The 17,533-nt window shown below is 44.9% G+C and overlaps 1 protein-coding gene across 1 annotated transcript; it reads right to left on the bottom strand.

Annotated features, from left to right (window-relative positions):
• Positions 1-971: 971 nt before the first annotated feature.
• On the bottom strand, positions 972-17,243 carry MAB21L3 (mab-21 like 3). Its single transcript, XM_075034776.1, has 6 exons — positions 16,966-17,243; positions 13,613-13,753; positions 8,945-9,236; positions 5,917-6,098; positions 5,295-5,489; positions 972-2,464 (listed from the first exon to the last, which is right to left on the bottom strand). The coding sequence occupies exons 1-6, from the start codon at positions 17,011-17,013 to the stop codon at positions 2,231-2,233; spliced, it is 1,092 nt and encodes a 363-aa protein (XP_074890877.1). The 5' UTR covers positions 17,014-17,243; the 3' UTR covers positions 972-2,230.
• Between the last annotated feature and the right edge of the window lie 290 nt (positions 17,244-17,533).

Genomic DNA, 17,533 nt, shown 5'->3' with positions numbered 1-17,533 from the left:
TCAGGCTGTGGTTGATGCCCCCCAGGGTGCAGGTTGCCCTTTTGGCTCCCAGGGCACACGCTGCTGGCTCGCATTGAGCCTGCTGTCGACCAGCCCCCCCCAGATCCCTTTCTGCAGAGCTGCTCTCCAGCCACTCCTCTCCCAATTTACACTTGTGCCCGGCGTCACACCGTCCCAGCTGCAGAATCCGGCATTTGGACTTGTTAAATTTCATTCTGTTAATGACAGCCCAATGCTCCAATCTATCTAGATCCCTCTGCGAGGCCTCTTGTCCCTCCAGAGAGTCAACAGCATCTCCCAGTTCGGTATCATCAGCAAACTTGCTAATGGTGCGTTCAACTCCTGCATCCAGATCGGTGATAAATACATTGAACAGAACTGGCCCTAGAATTGAACCCTGAGGAACACCGCTGGTGACCGGTCACCAGCCAGACGTAGCCCCGTTCACTACAACCCCTTGAGCTCTGCCCTTCAGTCAGTTCTTCACCCAGCACACCGTCAACCTGCTCATCCCACAGCTGGACAGCTTGTCCAGAAGGATGCTCTGAGGGACAGTATCAAAAGCCTTACTAAAATCCAGAAAAAACTAACATCCACTGCATTCCCTTCATCCGTTAGGCGGGCGACCCTAACACAGAAGGATATCAAATGAATTAAACAGGACTTTCCCTTTGTGAACCCACGTTGACTGTGCCTGATGATTGCGTTGTTCTTTAAATGCCTTTCGATAGTACCCAGTATAATCTTCTCCATAATTTTTCCAGGAGCAGAGGTTAGACTAACAGGTCTGTAGCTCCCTGCCCTCTTCCCTCACATCCTTCTTGCAAATTGGAATAACACTGGCGAGCTTCCAGTTAGCAGGGACCTCCCTGGACTCCCAAGACCTTTGGTAGATGATCGATGTCTTGCCATAACATCCCCTAGCTCCTTCAGTGCTCTGGGATAAATCCCATCTCTCCCCATGGACTTGTGAACATACTCCGGCATACAAAATCAAGCCAGAAAGCAGAGGCTGTGCTGAAGATGCGTGGTTAGACCACAATTTGACACAAGGGGGAGATGCTCTGCCACGGATGGACATCTTGCAGGCCATCCGCTGCAGCAGCTCCCTGGAATATGTGCTGCAAATCCTCTCTCTGCCACCTCCCTTGGCAAAGGAGATACTTATTTACATTCCTGTGCAGGTGTGAGAAAAAAAAAAAGGAAAAAAAAGCCCACTTTGATTTAGTTTCAGTGATTTAATAACATTAAAACCAACATTCTTTATACTCATTCTAGAACTCTGTTCTTTTAAAACACTAAAACCGATTTTCTTTTTAAACATCCATAATATTAAAAGGACTGGGGGGTTTGGAGCTAACAGCTTTTGAAAAATATTCTCCTTCTGTATACCACCCCAAAATTATGTGGGTGCTAACAACTAGGGAAAGACCTGCTCCACCTCCAGCCTGCTGGATGGAGCCAGGGGTGGGAGCGAACTCGGCTCTGGCAAAGCCCCCTGGTTGTACGGCACTAACACAACTGGCAAAGGCAAACACGAAAAAAACCATATTTGAAGCAACTGGAAGAAAAATGGAAGTGGAGGAGAATAAAACGAGGAGGAGGCAAAACCCACCGTTCCTCCTCTTGCTTCCCTTGAGCTATTCAACACGAGCAGCACGGTTATCTTCGTACTGGAGCGGGATCCCATTTAATTGGGGAGAGAGGCATCAAAGTGCCTCTGAGAAAGCTTCCAGCTTCAGTACGCTTCAGAAACGTTCCTCTGCTTTCCACAGAGCTGGCCTGTGAGGTAAGCAGGGAATTAAACCCGCCGTCCTTTGTGAGAAAGGGGGAAGCGGCAACAATAGATGTGCTAGGTTACACAGCGGGGAGGCAGCCGAGCGAGGCTTCTTTGCACCATCTTTCTGCTTAGGTGCCACAAGACCGGAGACGGAGAACGAGGCAGTTGCCTGCTCTGACTGACACAGAAAGTTGGGTTTCACTGGCTGTAGCTTCCAGGAAGGCTGTCACTGTTGAAAGCAAATTAGATCAGCTGGGCATCAGGCGATACCTCCCATCAGTTTTCACCGCCCACTGCTGCCAGCTTGACGCTTCTCTTTCACGCTGCATGTGCCAACCGTCTTACAAAGCCAGCTGCAACATCTACTGGAAGGACACGAAGAACAACCACAGGCGGGGAGAGGAGGCGGGGGATCAGCTCGGGTTTGGGGTGAGTAGACCTTTTCCTGCCTCAGTCCAGGCAGAAGACGGGGTCCTCCAAGAAGACCGCGAGCTTGCTGGCCACCAGGTCCAGGTCACTGGTGTTGGCATATTTGAGCAGATTGGTGTTCTTGACAAAGTAATGCTTGAGGAAGTGCTGGCTTACACACTTGTGCAGCTTCTGTACCAGCCTCAGAAAGGCTTCGGGGAAGCAGCGCCAATCCTTGGTGCGTGGGTATTTTTCACACGTCCAGAATAGCACTGTCTGCAAGAAGCAGATGGGAGAGGAGAGGTGTTAGAGGTTCTGTTGAGGGCTCACACAGCTTACTAAGGCAGTTTTAGTGCTGGTAAGTGGCTGACAGCTTTGGAAATCAGAAAGACTCGCACTGCTATCTCCCCGTGTTAACGTTTCTGCGATGGAGGGATCGCAGCTAAAGCCTCCTGTGGGGATCAGGCAGAGCAACTCTGACGTGCCTGGTTAGGATCTCTCCTTCTCTAGTGACTGGGCCGGGAGCCCAAGAAAAATGGTCTCGCTAAAATAACCTTAGCCTATTTTCCATCCTCCAGCAGGAGCCTCTGTAGAAATGCCAGGCGCTTTAGGGTGTAGAAAATGGCCTATTATACAAGCGTAGAATCCGGTAGGTGCTAAGAGAAGAATAACCAGACTAACATAATTATTTGTTAGCTTCAGCTGTATTTGTGCTGAAGATGCACACAGACCTGCATCCCAGACTGAGATTCCAAGCAACTATTGCAGGTGCAGGGCATGCTTTTTGGTCAAGTGCAGCCTGTTTTTTTCTGATATGTAATACAGCAAGTGCTATGTTCTATTCCCCCATGTTTATTTTATGTAATGTAACATTTGAGAAATCTATAGTTAAAATAACAAAATGCATATGATTATTGCTCTTTTACATGCCCATGTTGCATTTTTCAGACTTGCTTATGACTGAGAAGAATTTTCTCAAGGTACTTACACTTACTGTACCAAAAAAGTCATACTGACTGCTTTGGTCAACCTGAAATCAGTTTTTAAAGTACAAAGTCACCCATCTTGGGTTCAATAATTCTGCTAAGTTCCTTACTGGCCTCTGAATCCCAATTTTACTTTGCAGATTCAGTGGCCCAAAAGAGACCCACAGATGCTGTGAGATGTGGCCAAACTGCAGCCTTCCACTCCTCTGTTTCTTCAGAGGTAGAATTTCATCAAAATAAGCCACACTTTTCTGGATTGCCTGGTTTGGTTTTTTCCTGCAGTAGGCCTTGCAATAGTTGTATTGCTGACAAATTTCTTCTCAGGCAGCTTTTCAAATGTGAACAATTTTTTGTTCACAGCTGCAATAACCACAAAGACCTTTTTTTAAACGTTGCTGGGGAACAAAAGCCATAGTGAGGAATTCAAGCTGTAACTCTGCAAGAGCTACTCCTTGGAGGCTTGCAGAGCAGTTAGTTACCTTTCCTCACACTAAAACTACTTCAGCGAGATCCACGAGCAGCAAATGCAATGAAGTTTCTGGAGGCAAGGAAAATAGTGCTGCTCTTCCATCAGGTGATCTATCCCCAGCATTTACTGATCCGTCCGTCCCTAACTGCCAGCTGTCTACCGGAGGCATAGAGTTGGCTTTCAAAACGTACCTGGGTCTTTTTGGACTTCCCAATCTTGAACTTCATTCCTACGGAGGTAAGCATAATGAGTGTGCTTACTCAGTCCTCTAAGGCTTTCACAACTTCTAGGGGAAGGATTTCCTCTGTCATAGAGGATCTTTTTCATATGGAGTCTTGCTTAATCATAATTATTGGATACCTCTGACAGGGGAAACCTGATAATGTGAAGAAACCTAACACTAAGCCTCTGCTCAACTGCTGGTTTATCCACTGACTGTTTCTCTCTCTCCTTTTTTTTTTTTTTTTTTTAAATGTAAGTAACTTTGAAGCATTCCTTCTGCCTGGTAAACTAATCCTCTCTTGCAGTAAAAGCCTGAAGTACAGTTACAGTAAAGAACTGAAGAGCTTCTAAAGAGCCTTTTATTTTGATCAAGAGTCTGTGCAACAGCACTTCGTGCACCTCCTTCTCCTTCAGCCACAGAAAGAGATCGTTACTAATGATTAAATGGTTTTTCACTTTCTCCTACCTAAAACAGTTTTCCTACCAGCTTGTTTTTACAGGCACTGAGAATTTTTGCATTCTGCTAAGCTATAAACAGCCTCGTCAACTCTTTTTTGACTCCATCATGACTTAGATGAGTCCCATGACTATAATAGCATTTGGTAGTCGCAACCTTTTCTTTAGGGAAAATCTTGGCATTGCATCTGGTTTTGGACACCAAAAGATCAGTAACTACTGTGGAAGCCTAGTGGCTTGAGGCTTCAGGGTAGGAGAAGAACAGCCTTTCCTTGGCAGCTCCAGGAGGATGGAGGCCCAGAAAACAGGATTGCTCTACTGTCTGATAAATGGTGCTGCCTGTGGTCCACCAGTGTCTGCAGCTGTCAGATGTGGGGACACGGTCACAGCAGAGCCTTCTGTCTCTTCTTCACAAACGTTGTTTGAAACCATCTTGAACCCTGAAGGACGTGCAGGGAGGATGCTACCACCCCTTTATCCCTTTCTTCCTTTCCCACCCCAGGTGAAACACCACCAGAACTGTAGTTTGCACCTCGTTCATGAAATAAGGCTCACCTAAGAGAATTTTGCTTGGTGGATATCCACAAAGACAAATGCACAATTTTTGTTCAGACAAACAGATGGATACGGATGGCTGGGATAGTCAAGAAGCAGGAGGCAACCATGTTATTAAAGCCAATATTACAATGCCCATGTGAAGTCAAAACAGAGCAGGGGCCTCAACTCTTAACGTTATTTATGTTGCTGCAATCACAATGTTCCTACAGGCTTTAGTTTCTTATTGAAGTTTGGCATATATATTTACTGAACTTCTTGCCACTGTAAAGCAATGAAATAGTACTGCAGTTTTGACAGTTACCTTAGAAGTTACATAGATGCTACAGTGATTTACGCCACGATATTTTGACATTACTGGACGGAAGCCACTGCAACAGATACTGAAACCGTAGCTTGGTATCATGGTGATGCCTACCTGAAGGTGATAAGCTGTGATGACAGGTTTATTTCCAGCACACCAGACATCTTCCTTCATCTGCCTCATGACCCTGAAGCACTTCATGCGACAACCACCATCTTCATCAAGTCCTTCCATGAGTATATGCTCAGCACGGGAGAAACACAGCTGCCAGTGATAATTGGAGCGGGCCAAAAGGTCGAAACCAAGCGACTGTGGACAAAAGGGGAAGTGTGACACCAGATCAGAGGCAAAATTCTCTGAGCAGTGCAGAGAGATGTTACAACAAGGATGTGTGACGTCTCTCAAACTGTATTCTAAACAGGGTTAGCAGAGGCAGCAAACATGAGTCATGCTCCCACCCTAATTCTTAGTCAAACACACACATAATTTGTTTTGTTTCCTTGTGTGCTGATAGCAGTTACTCCCAGGAGACCCAGCTCCAGAGCCATCGGGTACAGCACCAGCTGTGCTACTACAGCAGAGGTGCAGCTCTGCAGGCACTTTGCCATGGAGCAGCAGGTCGTGCATGGGACTTGTTGCCTGCATCACCGTGCAGTCCTCCATTTGGGAAACCACTGTCAGACACCTGTGAGGTAAATTCCAGCACAGACTTAATAGCGCTTTTCACACTGCTCACCTTGATGCACTGCACTTTTTCCTGGGAAGGCCAGCGCTTAAGGCAACGAGGCCACCGGGCTTTCTCGGGCCAGCAAGTTGGAATCTCCACAGCAGGGACCAGCTCCACCTCGACCTGGGATTCTGATGTCTCCACAGCCACCCGGACCACTGAGCTGAAGCTCTCCAGCACTGTCACTTTACCTGTGAAGGAACAAGAAAAGATAATAAAGATGAAAATGTCCTTTTCCACAAGCCAAGCAAGAGCCCGTCTAGGGTCTTGCAGTTCTATTGGTCTGTCTTAGCACTTTCTCTTCAATGCCATAAGCAGAATACAAGAAAAACACTTATCATCTAAATCTACCCTGGAGAATGAGAACAGGAAGAAGATGAAGGAACAACTAAGGTCTCAATTTTATGCTCAATTACCATGCTTTTGTTTTCCTTTGTGAGTCCTGTTAAATCCTAGGACCAGCTGCTTAAAAATCCAGATAGACAACTGGTGCAACCTAACATTTCTAATGGCACAATATAAGGAGATGACTGCAGATTAGAGGGGACAAGATGAATGCTTCATATCTAAAGATGTCCTTATTCCTTCAGAGAATCCGTAATCAGACCAAATGACTTACCCTTGCCAGTCATTCAGAATGTTTTGTGGGGTATCTCTAAGTTTGGTTTCCAGAGATGCACTTGCACAGAAGACAATTCAAGAATTTAGGACCTGTTGTGCAGAGCAGTCATACAAAAAGGGCTAACTGCTTGCCTCACGGGGGCTGCCGAGCCTCAAAAAGTTAATTCCATTGTGATTTGGAGGAAAGAAGTTTCCTCAGTGAAGGAAGAGTAGCTCATCTCCAGGAACAACGTGCTCTAAGAGAGCAGAAAGGAATGAAAGCTGCAACTAATGGACTTAGTGAGAGGTTTCCTGTTGGTCCAGCTGCGTTCATGGAAGAAGTTTCTGTCCCCAGCTCTCCCTGTCACTCTGGCGGGATGACTGTTCCTTCAGCTTTGCCATCTGAGCCAATTGCATGATCACGCTCTAACCCACTGAAGTAAAAGACGGAGCAGATTACCATAAGTGGTTTAAATAGCAGCGTGTTAACCCACCTCATTTTGATTGGCACGGGCTAGGGTGCAATTCCACAAGGAGCCCGCACAACAGACTTGTAGGGACAGTGATGAACATTTGGGATGGCAACCTCTTCTGCCCTCACAGAGGAAATACCTGCCTACTCCCAATGGCAATTTAGCCTCTCCTCCAGAAAGCAAAGGGTTGAATTACCTTGCAAATAGTGGAGTCCATCTCAACCAGAACTTTATAACCCTCAGTAAAATCTGCATGTTGTTTCCCTGCTGAGCCAAACCAGGGACTGCACTGCTCCCAAGCCCTCAGCAGGGATACCCAGCAGCTGAAAAGCGTTAGAGCAACCACTGTGTCAGCATGCAAATATGTTCACAGCGTTTCCCAAAGCATTGCAATTGGGCTACCTATTTTTCCACTAATGAAAAGCAAGACACCTCAAAAACTGGTTTTGCTGGAGCTCGAAGAATTAAAAAACAGGGAAGCAATGAAATCGGGGATTTTTTTCTGTAGCTTTAGCTGTACTGTGGGATGAAGGAAGTTCATTCTTCCCAGAAACAAACAAAAATGGTAATTACTCCTCCTGACTTCATCTTAGCTCATCTCCTCCCAGCTGGCCTTACAAAAAAGGCATCAGAATCATCAGCCCAAACATCACTCCCTGGGTCCCATGGAAGTACCTTTCCTGGCTCAACAAATTGATGTACTGCTACTAGACAACATGGCAGGTTTTCACTTCAACACAATGATTTTCACATAAGTCTCACTTTAGACTTTAAAGTGCAAGCCCACTCCACCTGATCTTTTCTGTGAGCCACAACGGTGAAATTTCAACCTTCCAACCTTTCATCTTTCAACCTGTAATCATTTCTATGATAACAAGTATTTCCTGGAAGAATGCAATGACCTAGCTGAGCTTAACTTTAACATGTTTTCTGCTGTGACTAAAATTCAGAGTGCAACCAGATGAGTGGAAATGGCTCCTATTTCTCTGGAATACAGAAGACCCGTATTGGGCTGCTGATGAGTAAAGTCATCCTGGAAACATGCTATGAGAAGAGGCACCACAGTCCGGATTTGATCATGTCACAGTACCTTAATGTGAAAAGATGGGCACAGACTATTTAGCTTGGACCAAGCCAAGTGTTCATTAGCTGAAGCCTATAACACGCCTCTAGGATGCTAAGAATTAAGCATGAGGATCACTGTTCAGCCAGCATCTTGCTACAGATGTTGTAGCTATAAAGGCATGTTAAATGCACCACTGATTGCGTTATGTCAGTGATCAGCGCTTCTAGAATGAATAGCCAGAGGAAATAAACAGCAGTTTGGATTGCTCACAGAGGGATCAGCACCGTTACTGAAAACAAATTTTCTGAGTCCAGTTCTGCTGAACAGCACTGGAGTAACCTGGATGCTGGGGAAAAGAGCATTTGTCCAACAGACTTTGCTTAAGTAGAAGTCCTTCTACTTAGTTCCCACCACCCCATGCTGGAAAGCTATGGGCAGCTGAGGTTTCCTCAGGGCATTACTTGCCCTATACACATCTTCAGGCACTTTCTCCTCCAACTTATGCACTTTCCCTGTATCCAATTTTCCTTGATAGTCTAGATATATTGCAGGTGCTGTAGTAGAAAAAGATTTTTCCCAAACAAATTCCTAAATGTTCTGAAAATCTGGGTTGCATCTTGGTTGAACTGTGAGGGTGATGTTGCTGCAGATCCTACCCAAATTCCTAAGAAAGGAGCAACACCTTGGGTATGAAGAGCCCAAGAACTACTTAATTCTATCTTCAATGTGGGTCTACGTCATCACTGCAATGGGCTAAAGGCTCCCTGATTTTGGAGGGGTTTGTTGTTTTTTAACTTCTGACCACGTGAGTCAAACAAACAGTTTGTGTGTGTGATGGTTCCCTCTCTCAGCTGCAGAAGACAGACAGTCCCGTTATACCTGTCCCCACTAAACTCACTGGAGAGGTTACAGGAGATAATCGACTTCTCCACCAGCTCCCGGAAGACGAGAAGCACTTTGGCTGGAACCAGATCACCTTCGATATTCACATCCGTTTCATGCCACTGCTGAAGGCTTTTTGAGAACTGCTCCACCTCTAGCCACTGATGCAATTCCTCGGGGTCCCGTACGGAGGAGAGGAGCTTGGCTCCATGCACGGTGTAATAACGCCAGTGCCGGACCTGGCATTCCCTGTACCCAGCCAGGCCACGCAGAGGGACCGTGATGAGGAACTGGCTGGGTGCTAAGACCTAGGAGAGTGCAGAGAGATTGAGAGAGGAGACAAAGGCAGATCCACGAGCCTGAAGTAAGGAAAAGAGGGTTAAGGAAGTAATAGGTAAAACTGTGGGCTTTGGAGAGAAGGAAAAGCCATGGCATGGCAGGAACAATTGAATACAGCCAGGACCTGTTCCATGCCCGTCCGAGGGTTACTTTGGAGGCACGCAGACTAAAAGAAAATTGTCTTAGGAGGAGTCTGATGTGACAGCCACGGCCCATAGAAGACAAAAGCGCACTGACTGATTTGCCACGACACCTGCTATGGTTTCCCCCATTCCTTGATATTTCTAGCCTGCAATTGCATGAGATGTAATAACTAACAGCTTCCAAGGAGCAGGAAAGCATCAGAGAGCATGTTTTGAGATCCAGCAAAGGGTAATAAAATAGTGCAAGTTATGACCTCAGAATAGTTACTAGAGATAAGCCTAGAGGTCAATAGTAGTAATAACTATGGCAAAAAGTGCACTTTTGTGACCTCTTTCAAAGTCCACTACAGACTTTAGTAAAATAAGGCTACGGCCCATTCATTTTACAAGCGTTTCACTCCTCATGACTGCCCTTTAAGAGACAGAGACGTGAGGCAAGTGACATGCCTGAGCCTACCACAGGCAGTGGCATTCTCAGAAATAAACCCAGGTCTTGGCCAGCCATACTGTAGGAAACCACATCTCCTGCTGAGCAGAAGCCAGAAACAGTGTAAGGATGGAAACAGTAACCGATGGATAACAAACCCACAAGCAGGCTTGTTTGGAAGACAATAATTGGCCTCACTTTGGGAATGACCATTTTCCAACAAAACCAGCGCTGAACCAGTATTTGCAAAGAGTGAATTTGGTGACACAAATACCATCTCCAAACACTGGTTTGGAAGCATTTGGCAATCGTGGCTCCAGGTATTCAGTTCAAACTCCTTCAGACTTACCATGTTGACTCAGAAGCTTGCTAGCAAGCCTAATTTACATTGGCATTAATAAGGTGAAGCTGCTGCACGAGCAGGACGTGAAGTGGCGGTTGTTGCTGCAAGGTGGTTACCTCGAGGTGAACGAAACGCCCTTGTCACTCTCCTGTAATAATCCAAAATATTCTGGTGGCCTGCCTGGTAGCTCAGCTCATTTAAAATATTACTGCAGAGGTGCCAGGGTCCTGAGGGCACTAACAGGCTTTGATGGTCCTCAGCAGCCTTTCTGGAGCTTCTACTCACACTTTCTGCCCGTGGGTCTGGGACCCCCATTTCAGCTCCGTGCCGGTCTCCAGCCATGTGACGGCCGGTTTTCTCTGCTCCCTGGCAAGCGAATTTGAAATACAAAAGATGGCCAGCCAGAAGCACAGAAATGGCAAAGGGAACACCAGAAAGCCCTTCTTTTTTCAGATACAAACCACCTAAAGGCAGGAGGATACTGGAAGGATGACACTGCAGACCAAGCTGACCTGCACAAGTCAGGTTTGGTGAGGCTGAGAAACCCTGCGAGCAGCTCGGGAACGAAGCGCTAGGCTCCATAAGGAAAAAATACAACGGCTGTCATGCAGTTACTGCTCATCTCCCTGCCTCGGCCACAGTGGCAGATAAACAACCATTTCTCCCCGTACCAAGACGCTGACTTGTAGGCACTGGCACCCAACAGATTTTAAATGGAAGAGCTGCAGGTGTTAGGCGAGTGCCTTCACGTACAAGACACAAGGCTGCTCTACCTGGGGCTTACCAGGAACCACCCGAAATCACAAAGCTGGGGACGGCACTGCAAAGCTGGGCAGCTGGTGTCCTAAACAAACCCCAGTCCAACACCTATGGTCTTTCACACGATGGTCTTACGTGCCATATCCAGACCACGGGCCCCAACGAGTCACAGGCTTGAACAAGAGCCTCAAATTCTGTAACTTATGGCCAATTCTGCTACATTAAAAACCTGCCTGCAGTATGCTGGGCCAATTAAATACAGCCTTATTCTTGCGATCCTGGCCAGGATATCCCAGGGAGGCAGAAGCATTAGGTTAGAAATAAAATATTTACGCTTTCAGCAAAAAAAGCAAGTTTCTTGCAGGGAGGATGAAATAGTCATGGGAGGATCGGTGAGGGGGATAGAGTTGTCTGAAGAAGAAGAGGGTGGGCGAGGAGGAAGGAGGCATACGGACTGGCAGGGACCAGGTGGCAGGGGGGCTTTGTACCTGGATGGATGGGTGGAACGGGCGCTTCCCCCGAAGCATAGCGGACCACTTGGCCAGTAAGGCTGGCTGATCCTGAGAGAAGCAGAAAGGAAAACAAGAAGTACACAGAACAGAAAGAAAGCATGTGCCAGGTCATTCATTCACAGAGCAAAGCTGCAAGCTTCCTTTGAGCCTATTTGTTGAAGGATTCCCCCCCCCCCCCCCCCCCCCCAGATTACAGAGTTAAACACTTGGCAATGCCATTGGGCAGTGCTGTACTAATAATTAGTCTGGATGCTAACCTGCTCATTACACCTTACTGAAGCCTCCACAGCTTTTGCATCAGCCCTGCGCAGTTTACAGCTGCGAAAAGGGTGGGCCACAACTAAAACAAACACTTAAACGTTTTAAAAAGAAAATATTCCATTTTGTCCACCTGAATTTTATTTCAAGTTTTTTAGTAGAGATTTTGATTTTTTGTCCCCTGGGTTACAGAAAAACATGGAATATCTAGAGACTTTTCTTAGGTATTCCCCACTCAGCCCTGCATATTTAGAAGGAGACTTGTAGCTTCTCAACAAATCTAGACCCCCTCACCGTGTTAAATTAATTCCTTTTAACCAAAAGCTGAAAGCTCTGAAAAGTCACTCTAAATTTAATTGACAGAAAAAAGACATTGCAAAATTAAACACAGAAGAGTTAATACATTGGCTTTCCCTTGACACAAGTCTCCTCTAGGTTAAGTTACGTCAGCAATGATATTAAAGATTCTATTTTTTGGAAGCAGAAGAGCCCAAGCCAAAAAAAAAAAAAATTATTAACCCATTCCTTGCTGACTCATACCTACAGGACAAAGTTAGCCAGACCCTCCCAGTATGACTTCCACAGATTTATAGCACTGGGTTCAGTCAAGTATGAATAACAAATCTGCCACTTTTTAAGAAAACACATTCTGAGGATTTCTTTTCAGCAGAAGTTGTTCAGATCAGCCTACCGTAATACCAAATTACTGCTCAGAATAGATCGCCTTGGTGTTGTTCTGCTTTGTTTTCCAGAACACCAATTCTACCCTGACCCTGCTCCTGTCAGACCTCATTAGCCAAGCAGGTTTGTTCCAGTACGAGAGGCGGATGGCAGACCATGGCACTAAGGAACACGTACACCAGGATGTGGCACTGTTTTACATCACTGTGGTCATTCCTATTGGCAAGACCACAAGCCCTGGGGTACGTGAAATTCCAAAAAAGTTATAAAACTGAATGTGTTTGTCCCCAGAGCAATAGCCACATTGCAGACTGGATGACTATATTCTGCCTCCACCTCCGTACCCTTCCAGCAGCTTGATACACAGAGTTCTTCCCTTTCAATCCTAGACAGCTGCAAAAGTTGCCTCCTGCTTTTACATGTTTGCTTTCGTAACTGGCTGCATTTCAGTATAAGGGTTGACATAGCTAGAGTATGTAAACAAGTTCAGATGAAAAAGATCATTTTCATCTGAAGTTGCCACTGCTGTGATTGTTTCTTATACCCTTACTCTAGTTATTCTTATGTTAAATAGTCATAGGAAATAACCAGTCTTCTCCTGTTACAGCTGGGACAGGACATTATCATTTTGGTATTTGATGGTCTAAAATGGGGAGGCATTTAACTTCTCCCACTAATAAGCATATATATTCCCAGTGAAAAAGAAGTTCCAATCCATGACCAAGAAAACCCATATTTTTCTGAAGAAGCTTTCTAATGTTCATAGCGGAAGAAGGATTTTTGATTTTTTTTTTCTTTTTTTAGTGAGGTGGCAGGTTTTCCACCTGTGAAAAATATGAGTCATAGCTCATGAAAGCATGAGCATTTTTGTCTTCTTATGTTACTGCTGTACAAGTTTTTTCTTTCTGTCTCCCAAAGAGCTTTGGCTTCTGCTTGCAGATTGACAGCTCTGGCAGTAGACGCTCTTTGTAAAAGCAGCAGCTGTAAAAAGAGGCTCTGCCTGATTTACCCAGCCCTCTCTGATGCTCCTCTAGTTGTAAGATGTCCACGAGTATGTGCCTGTGACCCAGTCAGTCACTAGAACTTCCACAGTGAAGTGTCAACACATTGTCTGTGGCATTTTCAGTGAAGTACCTGTCCGTACAAACACTTGCACAATGGAGAAATCACTTACTGATTGCCTACAAGCTGCCAGAGAGTATATTAGAGCTCTTGTTCATACCTTAATATTCTCATTGTGAATGCCAGAGTTGGAGATAGCCTGGAATCGTGTGGCCTTAGAGCTGATTTCTGTGGTCAGCTGCTGGATGATTTTCTGCACCTCCTCCACTGCTTTGGAAACCAGATAATGTCGCTGTTCTACCTGTCAGTTCCAAGAAAGATATTTCATATTACAGGTAAGTGCAGTCTCTGTCTCTGGTGGGAAACAGAATCAACCTAAAGCACCCTGAAACATTTGTGCCTGTGCTGCACTGGGAATAAAATTTATCGTTCCCTGTGTGTTACAACCAACTTACCATGAGACAGAGCTGGTAAACACCAAAAGTCAGGTTGGATGGGGCTTTGAGCAACCTGACCTAAGGAGAGATGTCACTGCCCACAGCAGGGAGGTTGCACTAGATGATCTTTAAAGGTCCCTTTCAACCTAAACCATTCCGTGATTCTATTCTAAAACTCCTGTGTCCTGCTTGCTTAGCATCTTCTTCAGCTTCTAAATAAGACTCTTCTCCCTTTTAGAAAATACCACTGACAAGGACTTCATGAAAAGTCCTTTTGGACTCCTTTATGTCACACGTTGACCTGTCAGACAACACACTCAAATGTGTTGAAATGTGTCCCCAAGCCCTGGGAGGTGACAAAAAAGATTCACTTCTTCACAACAACAGACCATACAATGGACTAAAAAGGACTAGTGCTTGTCTAAGACCAATTAGCCAATGAATAGCAATTGACTAACACTGAGCTTGAAGATGAGCAGAGTTTGAATACCTCCCCCACCAGCCAACAAAGTTAACAGTATTTTTACTAAGCCTGAATAGTTTTTGGAAGTGGGAAATACATCAGACTGTAGTATCATATTGTTCCCTTTGCTGGGCTCTCATCTACCCTTGACATCCTGATTCTTTGCTATGCTAACAACACATAGTCCCTTATGTTTATGTTATACCCTTTAATTTCCCTAGTAATTCGCCCTCCTCCTCCTCATTCCAATTCATCCTTGTCCCCCGAGACTAGTTTTAGCTAGCTTACATGTACCTTTTTTTTTTTTTAGAAAATTTACACTGGAAAATTTTAGTCCATGTTAATTTTCACCTCATCTCAGCTTTCATTTACAGCACTTCTCCACCTACAGCTATAGCTATTTCCTCCACCATGTTTTTGCTCATCCAGAAGATATCCTAATGGTTTCTCAAACAAGCAAAAGGTATGAGCGGTAGAGAAAGTTGTCCACTTTAAGAGCTTTTAGACACAAAAAGCAGACTTTTTCTGTTGAAAGTACACAATCGCTGTGGGTCAGCTCAAACGGAGATCTAAGAGTGCCTCTGTACGCATTGCTCACACTATGTTCTCTCTAAGGGCCACCTGCTAGAAACACTTTCTGCCAGCTCCAGTATCCTGGGAGAATCCATCCAACCCAGCCTGGCCTTATTTAATTGTGCCTTCATCACCTACTGGCTAGGCTACAGCAGTTGTCATGAAATCTTTAAGAAAGTATAGACTCTCAAAAAACCTATTAGGGAAGGTACCACTAAACACCTCTTTCTGCATGTACTCCTCATTGCCGGGGCAGGGATAAAAGAACAAAGGGCATGTGACAGACGGTCCTAACTGTTGGTAACCACAATTAGCTCCCTAATCATGCTATTGGAAAATATAACCTTCCTACAGAAGGGAAGGCATAAAAATCAGAAGACAGAACATGAGTGAGTGAATGCAGCTTCCGAAGAGCCAAGGCATTTATCTAAGATGTCTTTAGCACCAGCACAGACATGTTGGGAGAAGACACAGAATAAGCTCTTTGTTGGATAGTTGCTTCTACTACCTACTGGCATCCCCCTTACCAGGTCTTAACTTTGGAAATCATGCCAAAACAAATGCACAAAACCAGAACAACAAGGGCAGTTAAGGTTTTATTATGGAGGAAAAAAGCAGGACTGGGATTTGCTGGGGATTGCTAAGAACACTCATGTTTGTTCTTATTTAGCCAGTCATATCAACTCCATATGCACTTGAGTTTTTCCTTTGCTGAGCGGCTTAAGGAAGAATTCTTTGGTATCATAGAGATTCATTGCACCAGGTGGTTGACTTATTTTCAAAAACAAGCAGCATTTGACAAGCAGCACTGGGGCTGCCTGAAGGTTAGGCAGCCTCACTTGGACAGGAGGCTCAGGAGTAGGCAGAAACTAGGAATCCATCAGAGCTGGAGGGCTGCTAGAAAACAGACTTTCTGTAGAACCTAAAATATTGGCAACTATGAGCCTCGCTTAACTGCACTCCGCTTCTGTTCCCTGTACTTATGGCTGTCATATGAGCATCTTCCTGTGCATGGCTTCCCTCTGTTCCCTCCTTTGTAGCTCCGCTTTATAAACCTTCAGAGAAGTGTTCGCTATTATAGCTTACTGAACAGATTCTCATGGAATGATTTTCCGGTGCACAACACTGCATGGCTGAAAACGAAAAGTTCTCAAAGAAATACACCTGCTTGTCACCAAAACATTTCCATAGAGAAAACAAACCTTTCTTACCAGCCCCTTCATGGTACCAGAATATTTCTTCCTTTACAGAACAGAAAGCTTTACAGTTTTCCATTTTGAGATGATTTTTCACTTTTGCATTTTGTTGGGGAAAGCAGACTATAAAACAGGACCTACCTAAGTACTGTGATGAAACATGTCAGCTTTAAAAAATGTTATGGCTCACTTAGAGTTGCTTTTATTAAACAGTATTGTTTCATTGATGATTTTATTCTGTTTTACTTCATTTCATAATGGGAAAATAAAAATGGAGTGCTGGAACATCTCATAAAACAGAAAACGTGGTTCCAGCCCACATGTGCTAATAAGACATGTTATTTTAATCATGCTATATAGAGAAGTACCCTTAGCTGAGGTGACAGACTGATAGGTGAATTCTAACAATATCTGTCTCTCTCCTCTCTCTCTCTCTAGTTCCTACATGCGTCTTTCTTAGAGGCAACCCCTGGCATGGTTTCAGTCTTGTTTCTGTCAAGCCAAGACCACTGGACAGGGAGAGGGCAAGGACCTTTCCTTAGCTTAAATGCTGGCAATTACAGCTAGTCTCATATTGGGAATTCCAGATCCGGAGCAAAAATTCAGGACATCTGAAGGAGAAGAGGACAAGCACCTTGGAAAATTAGGCTACCAGCTCAGATCCCTGATAACATTCTGCAACAGAAACCTAGAAATCTCATTAGAAATACAGTTCTCATGAAACTTCACCCAGTCTTGTCTCAGAAATGAAGACAGCAGGCGAGCAACTAACTGTCAAGTTTGGCACCCTTCAGAATCAACACCTAGTGTGGGAGACAGAAAATCTGGACAGATAAAGCCTTACCTTGCTCTGGATGTAGATTTCTACATCTTCATCTGTGAATGGTTTCATGGCAAGATGGTCTTCGCTGCTCTCTAAAGTGTGAATTCACTCTTCACTCGTTCACCTGCCTCTGGAAGTAGAGGGATACTCAGAGCAAGCTGCTCAGAGCCTTCTTGCCCTGTGAAGCTCAGGTCACCTAATTCCTCTGTGGATAAAGAAGAGGAGAGAGAAGCAAGGAAGTATGCCTATTTTTTTTAGATTTTTTTTTTTTTCTGGTCTGAGTTACAATGGTGATATCCAGCTGCTTTGGAAAACTAGCTCCAATTACTGTTTTCTAAGTTCAATCATTATTATTCATCTTATTACTTGTAAATGATGGGTCTTGCATGCAGGCACACACAAAAATATCCCAGCTACTGCTCTGTCTCAGGGCAGATCTGGAAGCGCCCTTCAGATTGCACTGCAGATTCAGTATGCTCGTGCACAGCATTATTATTCTGTGTGCCACAAGTACTTTCCTGCCTCACTAGCCCTTCACTAAACCATTTGTTAAACACCCTCAGCTATCCCTTGTTGACTTCAATCCACC

This window comes from Buteo buteo, chromosome 8, assembly GCF_964188355.1.
Source record: "Buteo buteo chromosome 8, bButBut1.hap1.1, whole genome shotgun sequence".
Classification (NCBI taxonomy): Eukaryota; Metazoa; Chordata; class Aves; order Accipitriformes; family Accipitridae; genus Buteo; species Buteo buteo.
This window is presented reverse-complemented; position numbering and strand designations above follow the sequence as displayed.

Coding starts and splice junctions, on each gene's coding strand:
- MAB21L3 (XM_075034776.1), bottom strand. CDS start 17,013: ATGAAACCATTCACAGATGAAGATGTAGAAATCTACATCCAGAGCAAG. Junction 6,099..8,944: donor TATCTCCTGTAACCTCTCCA/GTGAGTTTAGTG, acceptor GTTCCTTCACAG/GTAAAGTGACAGTGCTGGAG. Junction 5,490..5,916: donor AAAAAGTGCAGTGCATCAAG/GTGAGCAGTGTG, acceptor TTTTGTCCACAG/TCGCTTGGTTTCGACCTTTT.